The sequence below is a fragment of the Vombatus ursinus genome, unplaced genomic scaffold (genome assembly GCF_900497805.2).
Source record: "Vombatus ursinus unplaced genomic scaffold, bare-nosed wombat genome assembly UNPS02014807.1, whole genome shotgun sequence".
NCBI classification, from domain to species: Eukaryota; Metazoa; Chordata; class Mammalia; order Diprotodontia; family Vombatidae; genus Vombatus; species Vombatus ursinus.
The window spans coordinates 54,214,007-54,229,079 of NW_020954585.1; the positions used below are offsets into that span (position 1 = coordinate 54,214,007).

At 41.8% G+C, this 15,073-nt stretch overlaps 1 protein-coding gene across 1 annotated transcript in view; it reads left to right on the plus strand.

The window, feature by feature from the left end:
- Window positions 1-15,073, plus strand: part of LOC114052303 (arf-GAP with dual PH domain-containing protein 1) — a 162,424-nt gene that overhangs the window by 22,589 nt on the left and 124,762 nt on the right. The window contains exon 2 of the mRNA XM_027874852.1: window positions 13,827-13,957. Within this exon, the coding sequence (XP_027730653.1) occupies window positions 13,827-13,957 (131 nt within the window). The remainder of the gene's footprint in view (window positions 1-13,826; window positions 13,958-15,073) is intronic.

The window sequence follows — 15,073 nt, forward strand, 5'->3', positions numbered from 1 at the left end:
GAGATTAGGTGAATTACCCCAGATCACATAGCTATCAAGTGGCAAAGCCAAGATTGAAACCTAGATTCTCCGATTGCCCCGAGCCACCTATGCTGGTCCCCAAATTACTTTGTCTAAGGCAGGTCAATTTGGAGAGGGAAAATGAGGGGAGTGTGACACTCTGTTGGAAAACAGAAATAACCCAGTGATTGGGAGAAATGGTGAACTTCATTTCTTTTTCATTCTTTGTATTTGTATCACCAGTGCCTAGCATACCGCCTGACAATAATAAGTGTTCAATATAGACTTGTTGTGTGAAGAGAAAAGGAAGGAAATAAGCATTTATTAAGTGCTTGCTATGTGCCAGGCACTGTGCTAAATGTTTTACAGATGTCTCATTTGATCCTCACAACAATCCTAGGAGGTAGGTGCTATTATTATCCTCATTTAAGGAAACTGAGTCAGACAAAGGTTAAGTGACTTGCCTAGCATCATGCAGCTTGTAAGTGTCTGAGTTTGTGATTGATTTATCTTCAGTACTGCACGAGGTACCTGGGTGTGTGCCTGTGAGTAGAACCTGGGTGTGGGGGGCTCCAAAAGATATAGAAAATCACAGACCCCAGCTCAAATTGCTTACTGACATACAGGAGAGAGAGTCAGAGGGCCCAAACAAATCCTGAAGGGTGGAGGAATAAGATGTGCAGAAATATAGCATGCATGGGAAATGAATTAGTGTGGGGTAAGATTTAGTCAGGGAAGGCTTCTTGGAGGAGGTGGGCTGGACCAGGAAGGAAGTGAGTGATGTGTCCTGGCAGAGAACAATTGGGAGGCATATCCCAGGAAGGAGAAAGAATGTGAGCAAAGGTACAAAGGCATGAATGAACAAGGCAGCTGAAGTGGGGCAGTAAGATCAGCTTTGCTGACTAGATTACAAGGTGAAGTGGGATAAACACTAGAGAGGGCTGGTTTGCTGTCTTGGGTGCCAATCACACAAGTTTAGTTTTTGTTGGGGGGACATATGCCAAAATTAGACCGTAAACTCCACAAAGCAGGGATTGTGTCTTCTCTTAACTTTGTATCTCCCTCAGCACCTAACTAAAAAATGTTTGTTGAATTGAATTTGGCTAGATGGTGAAATGGATAGAGTGCCAGACCTGGAGTCAGGAAGACCTGAGTTCAAATCTAGCCTCAGACACTTACTAGCTATATGACCCTGGGCAAGTCACTTAACCTTGTTTGCCTCAGTTTCCTCATCTGTAAAATGAGCTGGAGAAGGAAATGGCAAACCATTTCAGTATCTCTGACAAGAAAACCCCAAATGGGGTCATGAAGAGTCAGACACAACTGAAAAATCACTCAGCAACAACAGAAAAATTTGAACTAGCATCTGGTGGGGAATCACATGTTGGTTTCACCTTGTTCTGTCAGGGTCAGTGTGGAAAAAGCATTTATTGGCTCTCAAGTGGCGGGGAGGGCTAGATTCAGATTTCTTTTCTGACCATTACTGTGTGTATAGATGGGGATAGGGACTGGGCTTATGATTTCATTGGTTTGGAAAACTTGAGGTCTAGGAAACACCCTTTACCAATGAAAGTTGGCTTCTCTGCAGCTCAGTCTTATGTTTTTTTTTGTTTTTTTTTGTTTGTTTGTTTTTAGGCAACTGGGGCTAAGTGACTTGCCCAGGGTGACACAGCTAGTAAATGTGAAGTGTGTGGTCTGACAGCTCAGTCTTATGGAGGGGCCTGGAGCAGAGGTGTCAAACGTACCAGCAACACTCTTCAGTGTTGCCAGGAACCAGATTAAAGCATAATTAGGAAATATTTAACAAAATAAATAAAAATACAGTAGAACAGAGATTATGTTAATATATGGGTTTTTTTTTTTTTTGCAAGTCAATATGTAGCCAGAAGGAATCTTTAATGAGGTTTTGTTGTTGTTCAATAGTGTTAGACTCTTCCGACAGGATCATAGTGTGCCAGGCCATTCTGTCCTCCACTGTCTCCTGAAGTCTGTCCAAGCTGATGTTCGTTGCTTCCAGGCCATTATCTATGCATCTCAGCCTCTGCCATCCCCTTTTTTTGCCTTCAATCTTTCCGGGCATCAAAGTCTTTTCCAATGAATCCCATCAGTATTTAAGCTTCAGCTTCAGTATTTGTCTTTCCAATGGATAGTCAGAGTTAATTTCTGTAAGTATTGATTGATTTGATCTCCTTGCCGTCCAAGGGACTCTCGAAAAGTCTTCTCCAGCACCACAATTCTGAAGCCTGTATTCTGCAGCGCTCAGCTTTCCTGATGGTCCCACTCTCACACCCATACACTGCTACTGGACAAACCATAGTTTTGACCATACAGACCTTTGTCCATGACAGATATGCAAAATTTGGTGGCCCCCAGTTTCTATTTAAGTTTGATGCCATTGGGTCATGGAAAACTTAATTGACTTGCCCAGGGTCAGACATCTAGAATGTGTCAGTCAGAACTTGTCTTCCTGGCTTTGAGGCCCACCTCTCCATCTTCTCGATTTACACTTTACTGCTGTTCTTGGCGTGAGGCTTCATTTCCAGACCCCAAGCATGTTCAATGACTGTCCCTAGATTTTTCCAGGGACTGTCTCCTTTCTAATGTCTGCCTTCCACTTCCCTGGTTTCCTTCAAGTCTCAGCTAAAATCCCGCCCTCTGCAAGAAGTCTTTCCCAGTCTTCTTTAACCTTAGTGCCCTCCCTCCAAGATTACTCCCAGTTTTTTCTGTCTGTATCTTGTTTGTGCATAGTTGCCTGCGTGTTGTCTGAGTCCTTTGAGAGAGGGACTGGTTTTTGCCTTTTTTTTTTATCCCCTGTACTTGGCACAGTACCTCGAACATAGTAGGCACTTAATAAAATGATAGTTCACTGACTGAATGCCTTGTCACTCTGTGTAACTGTAGTCAAATCACCCAGTTTCTCTGAGCTTCAGTTTTCTCACCTGTAAAATCAAGGGATGGATTAAAAAAAAATCAAAAATTAAAAAAAAAATCGAAGATGACCTTTGTTTTCCCTTCCAGTTTTAGATTCTCTAAAGATCTCTAAGTTGGATCTCTAAGGTTCTTTCCAACTCTAAATTCTATGATTTTATAGGTTTCTGAAGGATAGGAAGCTACATGGCTCAGTGGATAGAGTGCCAGGCCTGGAGTTAGGAAGATCTGAATTCAAATTTGGCCTCAGACACTTACTGGCTGTGTGGGCAAGTCACTTCACCCTCTTGTCCTCAGTTTCCTCATCTGTAAAATGATCTAGAGAAGGAAATGGCAAACTGCTCCAGTATCTTTGCCAAGAAAACCTCTGAACAACAAACAAACAACAGTAGGGCCTTGGACAAGTCACACTCTAGATACTTTCTCAGGACTTTCTTTAAATCAAGAATTCTTAACTTTTTTGTTGCTGTTCATTGAATTCCTTGGGCAGTCCCACGAAACTTGTGGACTCCTCAGAATAGTGTTTTTTAATAGTATTTTATTTTTTCCACTTATGTATGAAGACAATTTTTAACATTCTGTTTTTAAAAATTTTGTGTTCCAAATTTTTTTCCTTCCCCTCCCTAAAATGTTGAGCAATTTGATATAGGTTATACATGTGCAGTCATATAAAACATTTTCATATTAGTCATTTGAAAGAAGAAACAGACCAAAAGGGAAAAAACACACAAAAAATAATAAAGTGATAATAGTATGCTTTGATCTACATTCAGACTCCATCATTTCTTTCTCTGGGTGTGCATAGCATTTTCCATCATGAGTCCTTTGGAACTGTCTTGGATATTATTGAGAAGAGCTAAGTTTATCATAATTGACTGTTGTATAATGTTGCTATTACTGTGTACAATGTTCTCCTGGTTCTGCTCACTTCATTTTGCATCAGTTCAGAAGAATATTTTGAAATGCATAAAATAAAATGCAAAGAAAATTATATTCAAATACAGTTATCTGTCTGTCTGTCTATCTATCTATCTAGCTATCTATGTTAAAAGAGAAGTTCAGGTACTCAGTTCCCTGCCTAGAATAAGATTGGAGTAGATAGATTTCTGAGTATTCATTGAACTTTAAATTTTGTGAACTCAGGGGTCTGGAGTATTACACCATGTCTGAGAGAGTCATATGGAGGGCCATTTTCAAAGAAGGGATTAAGGTCCTTGAGGTCAGGGACAATAGTTTGGGGTTTTTTTCCCCATTTTTTTTATTATGAACTTGAAAATCATTCATAAATGAGAGCTTTTTCATATACAAAGAGGGCCTGGAAAAGTTAACATATGATCAGGATTTATTGTGCTTTATAACACTTAACACTTTGCTCTGTGCAAAGGATCTATGATTTCTCTCAATTTAGGGAACTCCCTTGGGCAATACTGATAACGGCCTTTTGTGATGTCTTAGATAATTCTCTCAAAGTTGCCTAAGGCACACAGAGATTAAAAGACTTTCTCAAGGTCACAGTGTTGAACTTGAACCTAGGTCTTTCTAACTCCAAGCACTCTATCTACTACCCCCATGCTGCTTCCAGGCTTCACACATGGCAAGCATTTAATAAGGGTTGGATTGGATTGAATTACCTCTGGCGGATGCAGAGTGGGTCTGGGATTTTCTGAAAGTGAGAGTGTTGGAGGCATCTAAGACCTTCCCTGAAAGAAACCCAGCCTTCAGTGGGGGAGGAGACTGAGGACATAGTCCACTGGGACTTAGCCCTGGGGCTCAGCCAAAGTTGCCAGGAGTCTCACTCTTTGCCTCTTCCTGGTCCTCAGATTCTGGGCAGAAGTCCAGTGAAGTTTTGATTTGGGTAATATTTTGGTGTTCTTGTTCTAAAGCTTAAGAAAGTACACTATATTGATTTGAATCCAGGTCAAACTGGTTTGTTTACTGGATGATCTTCAGAAAAACTTTAGTTTGGTCTGCATCTCAGCAAAAGTCAGAGCTTTAGAGGTCATCTAGCCCAGCTATGTGGTGCAGCGGATAGAGGGCTGGGCTTGGAATCAGGAAGACTCATCTCCCTGAGTTCAAATCCGGCCTCAGACACTTACTATCTGTGTGATCCTGGACAAGTCGCTTAACTTTGTTTGCCTCAGTTTCCTCATCTGTAAAATGGACTGGAGAAGGAAATGGCAAACCACTCCAGTATCTTTGCCAAGAAAACCCCAAATGGGGTCATAAAGAGTAGAACTCAATTGAAAAATGACTGAACAATAACAACAGCTGAGCTCCCTCATTTTATAGATGAGAAAGCTGAAATTCCAGATAGATTAGGTGACTTGACCTATCAGCTCACACCTGCAGTAGGCTGCTGGTTGGCCTTCCTGCCTCAAGGCTCTGTACTCCTGTCCATCCTCCACTCAGCTGTCAGAGTGATCTTCCTAAAGCACTGGTCTGACCATGCATGTCACTCCCCTTACTCAGTAAACTCCAATGGCTCCCTGTCACCTCCAGGATTAATATAAAGTCCTCTCTTTGGCTTTTAGAGCCCTTTGGAACCTGGTTCCCTCCCCTCACACCCTCCATGCCCATTTTTTAAGTTTTCTTATACCTCCCTCCTCTCCAGGTTCTCTTCACTGGCTTCTCTCTTCTCACCTCCCTTAGCTGCCCTGACTTCCTTCATGTCTCACCTAAAAATCATACCTTCTGCAAGAAGCCTGGGGTGGGGGGTGGAGGGCTTTATGGTATTTCCCTCTGGGATCATCTGTAATGTGTCTTGGATGTGTGTTCTTTGTTGAGAGTTGTTTGCATGTTATCTCCTCCTTGGGGGCAGCTAGGTGGTGCAGTGATAGAGGACTAGGCCTGGAGTCAGGAAGACCTGAGTTCAAATCCAGCCTTAGATACTTACTAGTTGTGTGACCCTGGGCAAGTCTCTTCACCCTGTTTACCTCAGTTTCCTCATCTGTAAAATGAGCTACGGAAGGAAATGGCAAACCACTCTAGTATCTTTGCCAAGAAAACCCCAAATGGGGTCACAGAGATTGGGACTCAGCTGAAATGACTCAACAGTGACAAATATCTCCTCCTTCTTTAGCTCCTTGATGGCAGTAATTGTATTTTTGCCTTTCTTTGTATTCCCAGCACTTAGCACAGTGCCTTGGCACATAGTAGGTGCTTAATAAATGCTTGTTGACTTGACTTAGCCAAGTTCACACATGGAGCTAGTGGCAGAGGGAGGTTTTGAATCCAGTTCTTCTGACTGTAAATCTAGTGATATTTCCATTGATTGATTCCTTGTGCCCCACTTTATTTGGTTTTATTAGGGTTAAAAAAATTAGTCAACTGCATTTGTTAGGCACTCAATACATGCCAGGCACTATGGCGAGTGCTGGGAATACCAAGAAAGGTAAAAAAAAAATAAATTTTCCTCTTGTCAAGGAGCTCACTATCTAATAGCGGATACAACATATAACTATGTACATGCAAGATATATACAAAATTGTTGTTCAGTTGTGTCCAAGTTTTTGGGATCCCATTTGGGTTTTCTTGGCGAAGATACTGGAGTAGTTTGCCATTTTCTTCAGTTCATTTTACAGATGAAGAAACTGAGCTAAACAAGGTGAAGTGACTTGACCAGGGTCAAATAACTAGGAAGTGTCTGAGGCTGGATTTGAACTCAGGAAGATAAGACTAACTCCAGAGCTGGTTGGTGTTCTATCCACTGAGTCACCTAGCCGCCCCTATATTCCCTGGTTTTGTTGTTGTTCAGTCATTCTGAGTCATGTCCAACTCTGCATGACCCCATTTGGGGTTTTCTTGGAAGAGATACTGGAATGGTTTGCCGTTTCCTTCTCCATCTTATTTTACAGATGAGGAAACTGAGGCAAACAGGGTTAAGTGATTTGCCCAGGGTCACACAGCTCGTAAGCACCTGAGTCTCGATGTGAACTCAGATCTTCCTGACTCCAGGCCTGGCACTCTATCCACTGTACCACCTAGCTGCCCTTACATACAAAATAAATAGAAGCTAATGTCAGAGGGAAGACACCAGGTAGGGAGGGACCAGGAAAGGCTCCTGACAGAATGCAGGATTTCAGTTGCCTCTTGTAGGAAGCCCAGGAAAGCTGAGAAGTGGGTGAGAAGAGAAAGTGTCCAGGCATGGGGTTCAGCCAGTACAGCTCAGTCAGGAGATAGGAGTGAGGGTTATGGGTCAAGCAGCTACAGGTAGGACAGTACAGCTGTGTGGAACTGGCCAGTAAACATTTATTAAGCACTTACTATGTGCCAGGCACTGTGCTAAGTGCTAGGAATACAAAAAGAAGAAAAAGACAGTTCCTGCCCTCAAGGAGCTTACAAATTAAAGGGGGAGACAACATGCAAATAAATATGTACAAACAAGCTTTTTGCAGAATAAATAGGAGATAATTAATAAAGTCAAGGCACTAAAATTGAAAACGATTGAGGAAGGCTTCTTGTAGAAAACAGAATTTTAGCTAGGGCTTGAAGGAAGCCAGGGAAGCTAGTGGGTGGGAATGAGGCAGGAGAGCATTTCAGCTATGAAGGACAGGCAGTGAAAATGCCCAGAGGGGATAAAGATTAGGAAGCAGGGAAGGAGCCACCATAAGAACTTTAAATGCCAAACAGAGGACTTTATATCTGATCCTGGAAGTAATTGTTCCTGGAGTTTATTGAGTATGCACATATGGGGTTGGGGAGGAAGGGGTGGCATGGTCAGACCTACAGTTCAGGAAAATTGCTTTTGGCAAAGGTCGAATTCAAGTGGGGAGAGACTTGAGGCAGGGAGGTCAATTAGAAGGCTTGTTCAGTTTGAGGTTTTTGGTTCAAGTTTTTAAGGACCTGAAGTCCTGGGTCTGGGACTGTCCAGCTGTGGGGCTTGTAGCTGTATCCCCTGGCTGCAGTTAGGGTCCTAGGGAGCATGGTCAGTCTTGAGAAAAGGGGAGGAGAAAAAGTAGTGGAAAGAATCCTAATCCTAGGTTTAAAATCAGAAGACATGGGTTCAAATCCTCACTCAGCCATTACTTGGCTATAGGTAAATTGATTAACCTCTCTGAGCCTCAATTTCCCCTTCTGTAAAGTGAGCTGAGGTTGGGCCACTTTATTAATGCTGAGGTTGCTTCTGTATGTCTATATTCTATGAGCCTATAATCACCACTTCTAAGCCTTGGAAAGTACTTCAGATGTGGTCTAGTCCAGCGCTTCTTAAATTGTGGGTCGCAACCCCATTTGGGGTCTCAAAAAATTTGGCAATAGTAAAAGGTTTCTGAAGGCACAGTGACCAAAAATTAATTAAAAAAAAATCTAACACGTAATAAATTTGAGTTGTTTCTGGCAGCGCTTACCTGTGTTGTAACTTCACTGCAGCCTTGATTCTGAGCACACAGCTTACGCACTTTGCACTGCGCTTGCCGCCACACCATACAACACCAACGAGCGCTGGGGTCACAAGTGGAAAAAGCGTAAGAAGCCGTGGTCTAGTCTAACCTCATTCTAGTGTAGGAAACTCATCTCTATTATCCCTGACAGATGGGCTACAATCTCTGCCTGAATACCTCCAGTGAAGAGGCACCATGATATAGTGGGAGAAATAATGGTTTTGAAGTCAGGGAACTTGGATTCAAATCCTGGATCTACCATTTACTACTTGTGTGGCCTTGGGCAAGTTTCTTTTTTTTTTTTTTTTTTGGTTAGGCAATGGGGTTAAGTGATTTGCCCAGAGTCACACAGCTAGGAAGTATTTATTATGTGTCTGAGGCTGGATTTGAACTCAGGTCCTCCTGAATCTAGGGCTGGTGCTCTATCCACTATACCACCTAGCTGCCCCCTGTGCAAGTTTCTTCATCTATGAAGTGTAGACTAAATGACCTCCAAGGTTCTTTCCAACCATCAAGCTCTGATCCTATGAAGTGGCCCCTTCCTGTTGAGCAGCTCTTAATAGTTAGAAGGCTCTCATCTAGAGTGAGCCAAAATCTGCCTTCTTCTGACCGCCGCCCATTGGTTCTAGCCCTTCCCTCTTGACCCACATGGATCAACTCTGGTGCTTCTTCCATTAGACAGGGCTTCAGATATTGTTAGACATGGGTGGGTTTGTTCCAAGAAGCTTGAAATGCCTGTTGTGAGGAAGGGACAGTGAAAAGTGAAAGATAATCCTGGTTCCTCTTTTTGATATTTGATTTTCCACTTTCTGGGCAGAGACATCTCTGGAGTATTGCCATCTGGACTGTCCCTTCCACCTTCTCCCTTCCTCTTATTGAGGAAATGTGGTATAATGGATAGAGTGCCAAACTCAGAGTCTGGAAGACCTGGGATCAGATTCTGTCTCTGATAGCAGATAGCATCTAAAATAGCTAGTTAGAGATAGAGACAGAGAAAGACACATACAGAGACAGAAAGAAGGAAAGATGATAGAAGAGGAAAGGAGAGAAAGAAGAGTGGGGAGGGGAGAGAGAGAATGCCCATTAGCATTTATTAAGCACCTATGAGCTTCATTTTCCTTACCTGGGAAATGAGAAGAGTAATATTCCCCCTGCCCATCTCATGGTACTGTTATAAGTAAAGTGCCAGCTCTATAAATGTGAGTTGTTAATACCTTCTTCCCCTGCTTCTGTTCTTTTCTCTTTCTCAAATCCAGGAGAAGCGTGAGTCAAACAACTAGTATTTGCTAAGCTCCTACTCTGTGCCGGGCATTCTACTGGGATCCAGGAATATAAATACAGAAGTGAGGCTGTGGCGTGGCTGGGCTTGGGGGTTTTAGTGGAGAGTCATTGTTAGTTCTCATTTTCCCCCTCACCCCAAGATTTGCTCAGATGGAGCTGTCCTGATAGCTCCGGGGAGGGAACCTCTCTCCAAGTTCAACATGGATCAGGTGTGGCTGGCCCGTCATTTCCTCCTTCACCAGACCCTCGCTTCCCATAATTCCTGGGTGCTGATTGCAGCCCAAACCATCCATTAAATATGTATAAAGAAAGTGAGAACAGTCTCTTGACTCCTCATAAATAATGACTACTCTGTGTAGTGTAAATGTTTAGCATAATGACTAGAACAGAATAAACAAATTATGACCTTTCTGTTAGAGGATTGCATGGGGAACGTGCTAAGTGCGAGAGACAGAGCTCCAAGACATTGCCTGTCTGGGGAGGGACATGCTGCTCAGTAGATAACTTATTCTTACTCTTTTATTCTCTGTTCTAGGGTCTGTTTTCTTTTGGGGCCACCGTTGCCAATTTTTTTTAACAAAGGGGTGCAGATAGAACCTTTCCAGAGGTTACAGGGGGAAAAGAATGAAATTGTTTGCTCATTGTCTCCCCCCATGAGAATGTGGAGCCTTGTTTTTGCCTTTCTTTGTATTTCCAGTCAAGTCAAGTAAACAAGCATTTATTTAGTCCTTACTATATACCAGGCTTGAAGCTAGATGGCACAGTGGATAGAGTGTCAGGCCTGAAGTCAGGAAACCTCATCTTCCTGAGTTCGGATCTGGCCTCAGACACTTACTAGCTGTGTGACCCTGGGCAAGTCACTTAATTCTGTTTACCTCAGTTTCCTCATCTTTTAAATGAACTGGAGAAGGAAATGGCAAACCACTCTAGTATCTTGCCAAGAAAACCCCAGATGGGATCAGTCGCATAGAGTCAAGCACCACTGAAAAACAACTGAAATATTCCAGACACTGTGCTAATCACTGAGGATACAAAGAAGGTAAAAAAAACATAGTTTCTGTCCTCAAGGAGCTTACATTGTAATGAATGAGACAGTTCTTATCAGTTCTTTCTCTGGATGCAGATAGCATCTTCCTTCATATGTCCTTTGTAGTTAATTTGAGTACTTATGATGGTCAAAAAGACTTAGTCTCTTAAAGTTGTTTTTAAAACAATATTGCTGTTACTGTATACAATGTTCTTCTGGTTCTGCTCGTTTCCCTCTTCATTATTTCATGCAAATCTATCCATGGTTTGTTTGTTTGTTTGTTTGTTTTATAATCAAGTTTATCGTTTCTTATAGCACAGTAGTATACCATCACTATCATGTACCAGAACTTTTAAGGCCTTCCACCCAGCCCCATTCTAACTCTGTCTTTTACTACTCTTCAGTATTGATTTTTAACACCTGTGTGACCTTGGGCCCCCTGGTCTGTTTCTTCTTCTCTAAGATAAGGGGTCTATATTAGATAACCTCTGAGGTTCCTCCTAGAGCTATGAACCTATGAAAATTTGCTTTCTGTCTTCTTCTTAAGGCTGATTTTCTTACTGTTCCAAGTTAGGTGACATGTATTCATAGGGTCATAGGGTCCTCCTGTGTTTTTGTTCATCCTGAGGTCCCGCCTGCCTCACTTTGAGTGCTGTCTGCTTGTGCCACCGGTTCCAAATTGTAGAATGGAAAAGAATTGGAAAGGATTGAAGACACGGTCTGGTTCAACCCCTAGCCAAACCAGAAGCCACTAGGTAACTTGCCAGGCAAGGGATTATCTCACTGGAGCAAGAATCTCTTTTATGACGAACCTAAGCATGAGACTGTGTGTTTCATTTTTCTATAACCTACAGAACCCAGAGTCCAGGGCTGGGCATGTACTAGAGGACCATTAAAGATTTGTTCATTTGACCTATGGGCCTCATTTAACGCTTGTGAGTGGAATATGTTGTGATTGTGGTTACTGAGTGATATGGGCATGTGAGAACATGAGGGAATACAGAATTTAGGAGTTGTGTTCACTTTTTACAGTAGCCTCTGATATGGGTCTGAGTCATTAGGGGCTGGGGCCCTTGAGGGTAGATTTTGGACAGAGGATAAACTCAAAATGGTTTGAAATGATTTGCCTGGGAGGAAAAATGTTTGAGTCAAAATGGGTAGAAATGAAAAGTTTCCTTCCATTGCTTACCTGGTCTGGTCGGTGGGGAAGATGGGCAATTTCCTGTTTGTGGACGCGCTGACCTGAGGCCAGATATTCTGTGAATGATCCTAATACAAATGGCCTTTTTCAGCCTCAGCAAAGAGAGAGGTCACAGGAATGTAGGCATACTTAGCTTTAAACAAGTCTCGCATATGGAAAACCTTTAAACAAACCTCATATATGGAAATCCTTATTTATACAAAAATAAGGATTTGGCAGCAGTGGTTATTTGTCTCAAAAGATTTTTTACAAAAATATTTATAATAGGCAAATCACTTAACCTTTTTGGGCTTCCTTCAGTTTATTCATCTAGATGCAGATAGAACACTGGATCTGGAGTCAGGAAGACTTGAGTTCAAATCCAGCTTCAGAACACTCACTAGCTGTGTGAAACTGAGCTAGTAATTCACCCTCTATCTGCCTCAGTTATCTTATCTGTAAAATGGAGATGATAACAGCACTTAGCTTCTAGGGTGGTTGTGAGGATGAAATAATATTTGTAAGATACTTTGCAAACCTTAAAGTGCTATATAAATGCTATTATTTTCATAATCTGTAAGCTCTAAGAGGGTAGGTTTTAGCCTCCGAGGTCTCATTCCAATTCTGAATCTATGATCCTATAATCCTTATAGTCATCATTTTCTCTATTTCATGCCAAGGATGAACACCTGTATTTATTCCAAATGTGAATTCAGGGAATGATGGCTAGCTTTATAAAAGGATTATTGATTTTACAAAAGAATTCACAATAGAATTCCTTTAAATCATCAGCTTCCCTTTTGCATTTGAAATATGATTCACTTAAAGTTTTGAGTTATGGGCAACGTTTTCAGCAATATTTTTAAATGATTTATTATAAACTTAAGAGTAAACATCGATGTAACCGACTAAATGTGCGTTGCAACTATTGTGTTGAAATAGGTGAATCTCAGCACATAAAATTCAGTCATAATTTTTCAGTCATCCCCTCTATTCTATTTCTTGGTTCATTGATTCATTCCCCTGGTTAGAGTTGGTATATGTACTTTTACTTTGGTTCTGCCTTTTTTTCTTTGCATCATTTCATGAGTCTTCCCAGATTTCTTTGGATTCCTCATTCTCATCCATCTTAATGACATTTTAGCATCCTATTGCGTTGCTATTGTTGTCATTCAGTTATTTTTCAGTCTTATCCCATTCTTCATGACCCCATTTGGGGTTTTCTTGGCAAAGATACTGGAGTGGTTTGCCATTTCCTTCTCCAGTTCATTTTACAGATGAGGAAACTGAGGCAAACAGGGTGAAGAGACTTGCCCAGGGTCACATAACTAGTAAATGTTTGAGGCTGAATTTGAACTCAGGAAAATGAGTCCTCTTGACTCTAGGCCTGGCGCTCTGTGCACTATGGCGCCGCCTAGCTGCCCCAACTTGCATTAATGTGGTACAATTTGTAACTCCCCTCACTGTTGGACTTTTACAGTTCTTCTACCTTGGTTGTTTTTACAGTTGCAAATAATATCAAACAAATAATTACTGCAAAAAATCGGGATCTGTCTTTAATAATTATTGAATTTACATCAATGAGATCATAGGATCTTAGATCTACACTGTGTTCCAGTTCTCCTTCCTCATTTTACAAATGAGCAAACTGAAGCTTAGGGAAGTTGTCCCTCATCCAAGGTCTCACAGCTAGTTAGTGTCAAGGTCAGGACTAAAAAAGCCAGGTCTGCTGACTATTAGTGTCATTCTCTTTTCAGTGTGCTCATACTTTTCTTTGTTTCCATACCGATTGGTGACTAGTTGTAGGTGGGTCAGTGGACAGAATTAACCTATCTGCCTCAGTTTCCTTATGTGTAAAATGAAGATAATAATAGCAACTGCCTTCCAGCATTGTTGTGAGGTTAGAATAAGATAATATTTGTAAAAATAATACTTGTAAATAAAGGTAATGTTGGTAAATTTTAAAATGCTATATAAAGACTAGCTATCATCATCATCATCATTACTCTTATTATTATTATTTGCTTCTTAGATCCTGACTGGGCCTCCTATACCCTTGGAGTATTCATTTGCCTGAGCTGCTCAGGAATACATCGCAACGTCCCCAATGTCAGCAAAGTGAAGTCAGTCCGTTTGGATGCTTGGGATGAAGCACAAATAGAGGTATGGGGTCTGCTTTCTTGGCTGAGTCCTTGCTGGGAGGGGTCTGGGTGGCAGACTGATACCAGGTCGCAGGGATCTTTTTGGAGTTGAAGCAGGGTCAGAGAGGACATCTAAGTTTGCTTAACTCCAGTATGACCAAAACTCTACATTGTCTGGGGCTACTTGGGGCATGCTGTTTCCCGTGCACAGCATTCTGGTGTCTTCCGCATCTGTGCTCATGCCTGAAATGCTCCTCTATCTCATGTCTGCTTCTTTGTACCCCCAGTTCCCTTCACAGCTCACTTCAAGGGCCCCTTATTGAGGTTTTCCTGAGTACTGCCCATCTCATGACAGAGAAATGGTGATATGCAGAATATGGAAATATGGAGGATAAGAAATGAATTTTTGACATGACCAATGGGGGAATATGTTTTACTTGACTCCCTTTTTCCCTTTCCCCTCCCTTCCTTCCCCTTCCCTTCTTTCCTCCTTTGTTCCTTTGTTTCCTCCCTCTTTTCTTCCCTTCTTTCCTCTCTCCTTTCCTCCATTCCTTCTTTCTTGCCTTCTTCCTTTCCTTCTTTCCTTCCTTCCTTCTTCCTTTTCTCCCTCCTTCCCTCCCTCCCTCCCTTTCTTCCTTCTTTTCAGTGGGTGGGAAGAGACAGAAGAGAGAAAAATAAATAATTGGTCATTGAAAAAATAATAATAAACTTTTAAAAATAAACCTTTCCTGATTTCCTCAGCTGTTAGTGCTACTCTTTCCCCACCCCCATCACTATGTTTGTGAATAATTGCTTTATTTATGCATCTGTGAACAACATCTTCCCTAGTAAAATGTAAGCTTCTTGAGGACAAATCCTGTCCCACATTTGAATTTGCGTCTCTAGCACCTAGCCTGGTGCCTGGCACACGGTAGATACTTAATGAAATACTGTTCTTATTGATTGATTTTCCTTGAGAAGACTCCAAGTAGGCGGGTGGGGAAAAGAGAGCTTCAGATATTTACAATTCCCCTTGACCCCCCTTCTTTGTGTTCACTACTGGAATCTGACCACACCAGAAAACAGTGTCCCATAGGAAACAAAACAAAACAAAAGATTCTCTTCTGTTTGAACTTTCCTTCCTGAAAAGACAGGACCT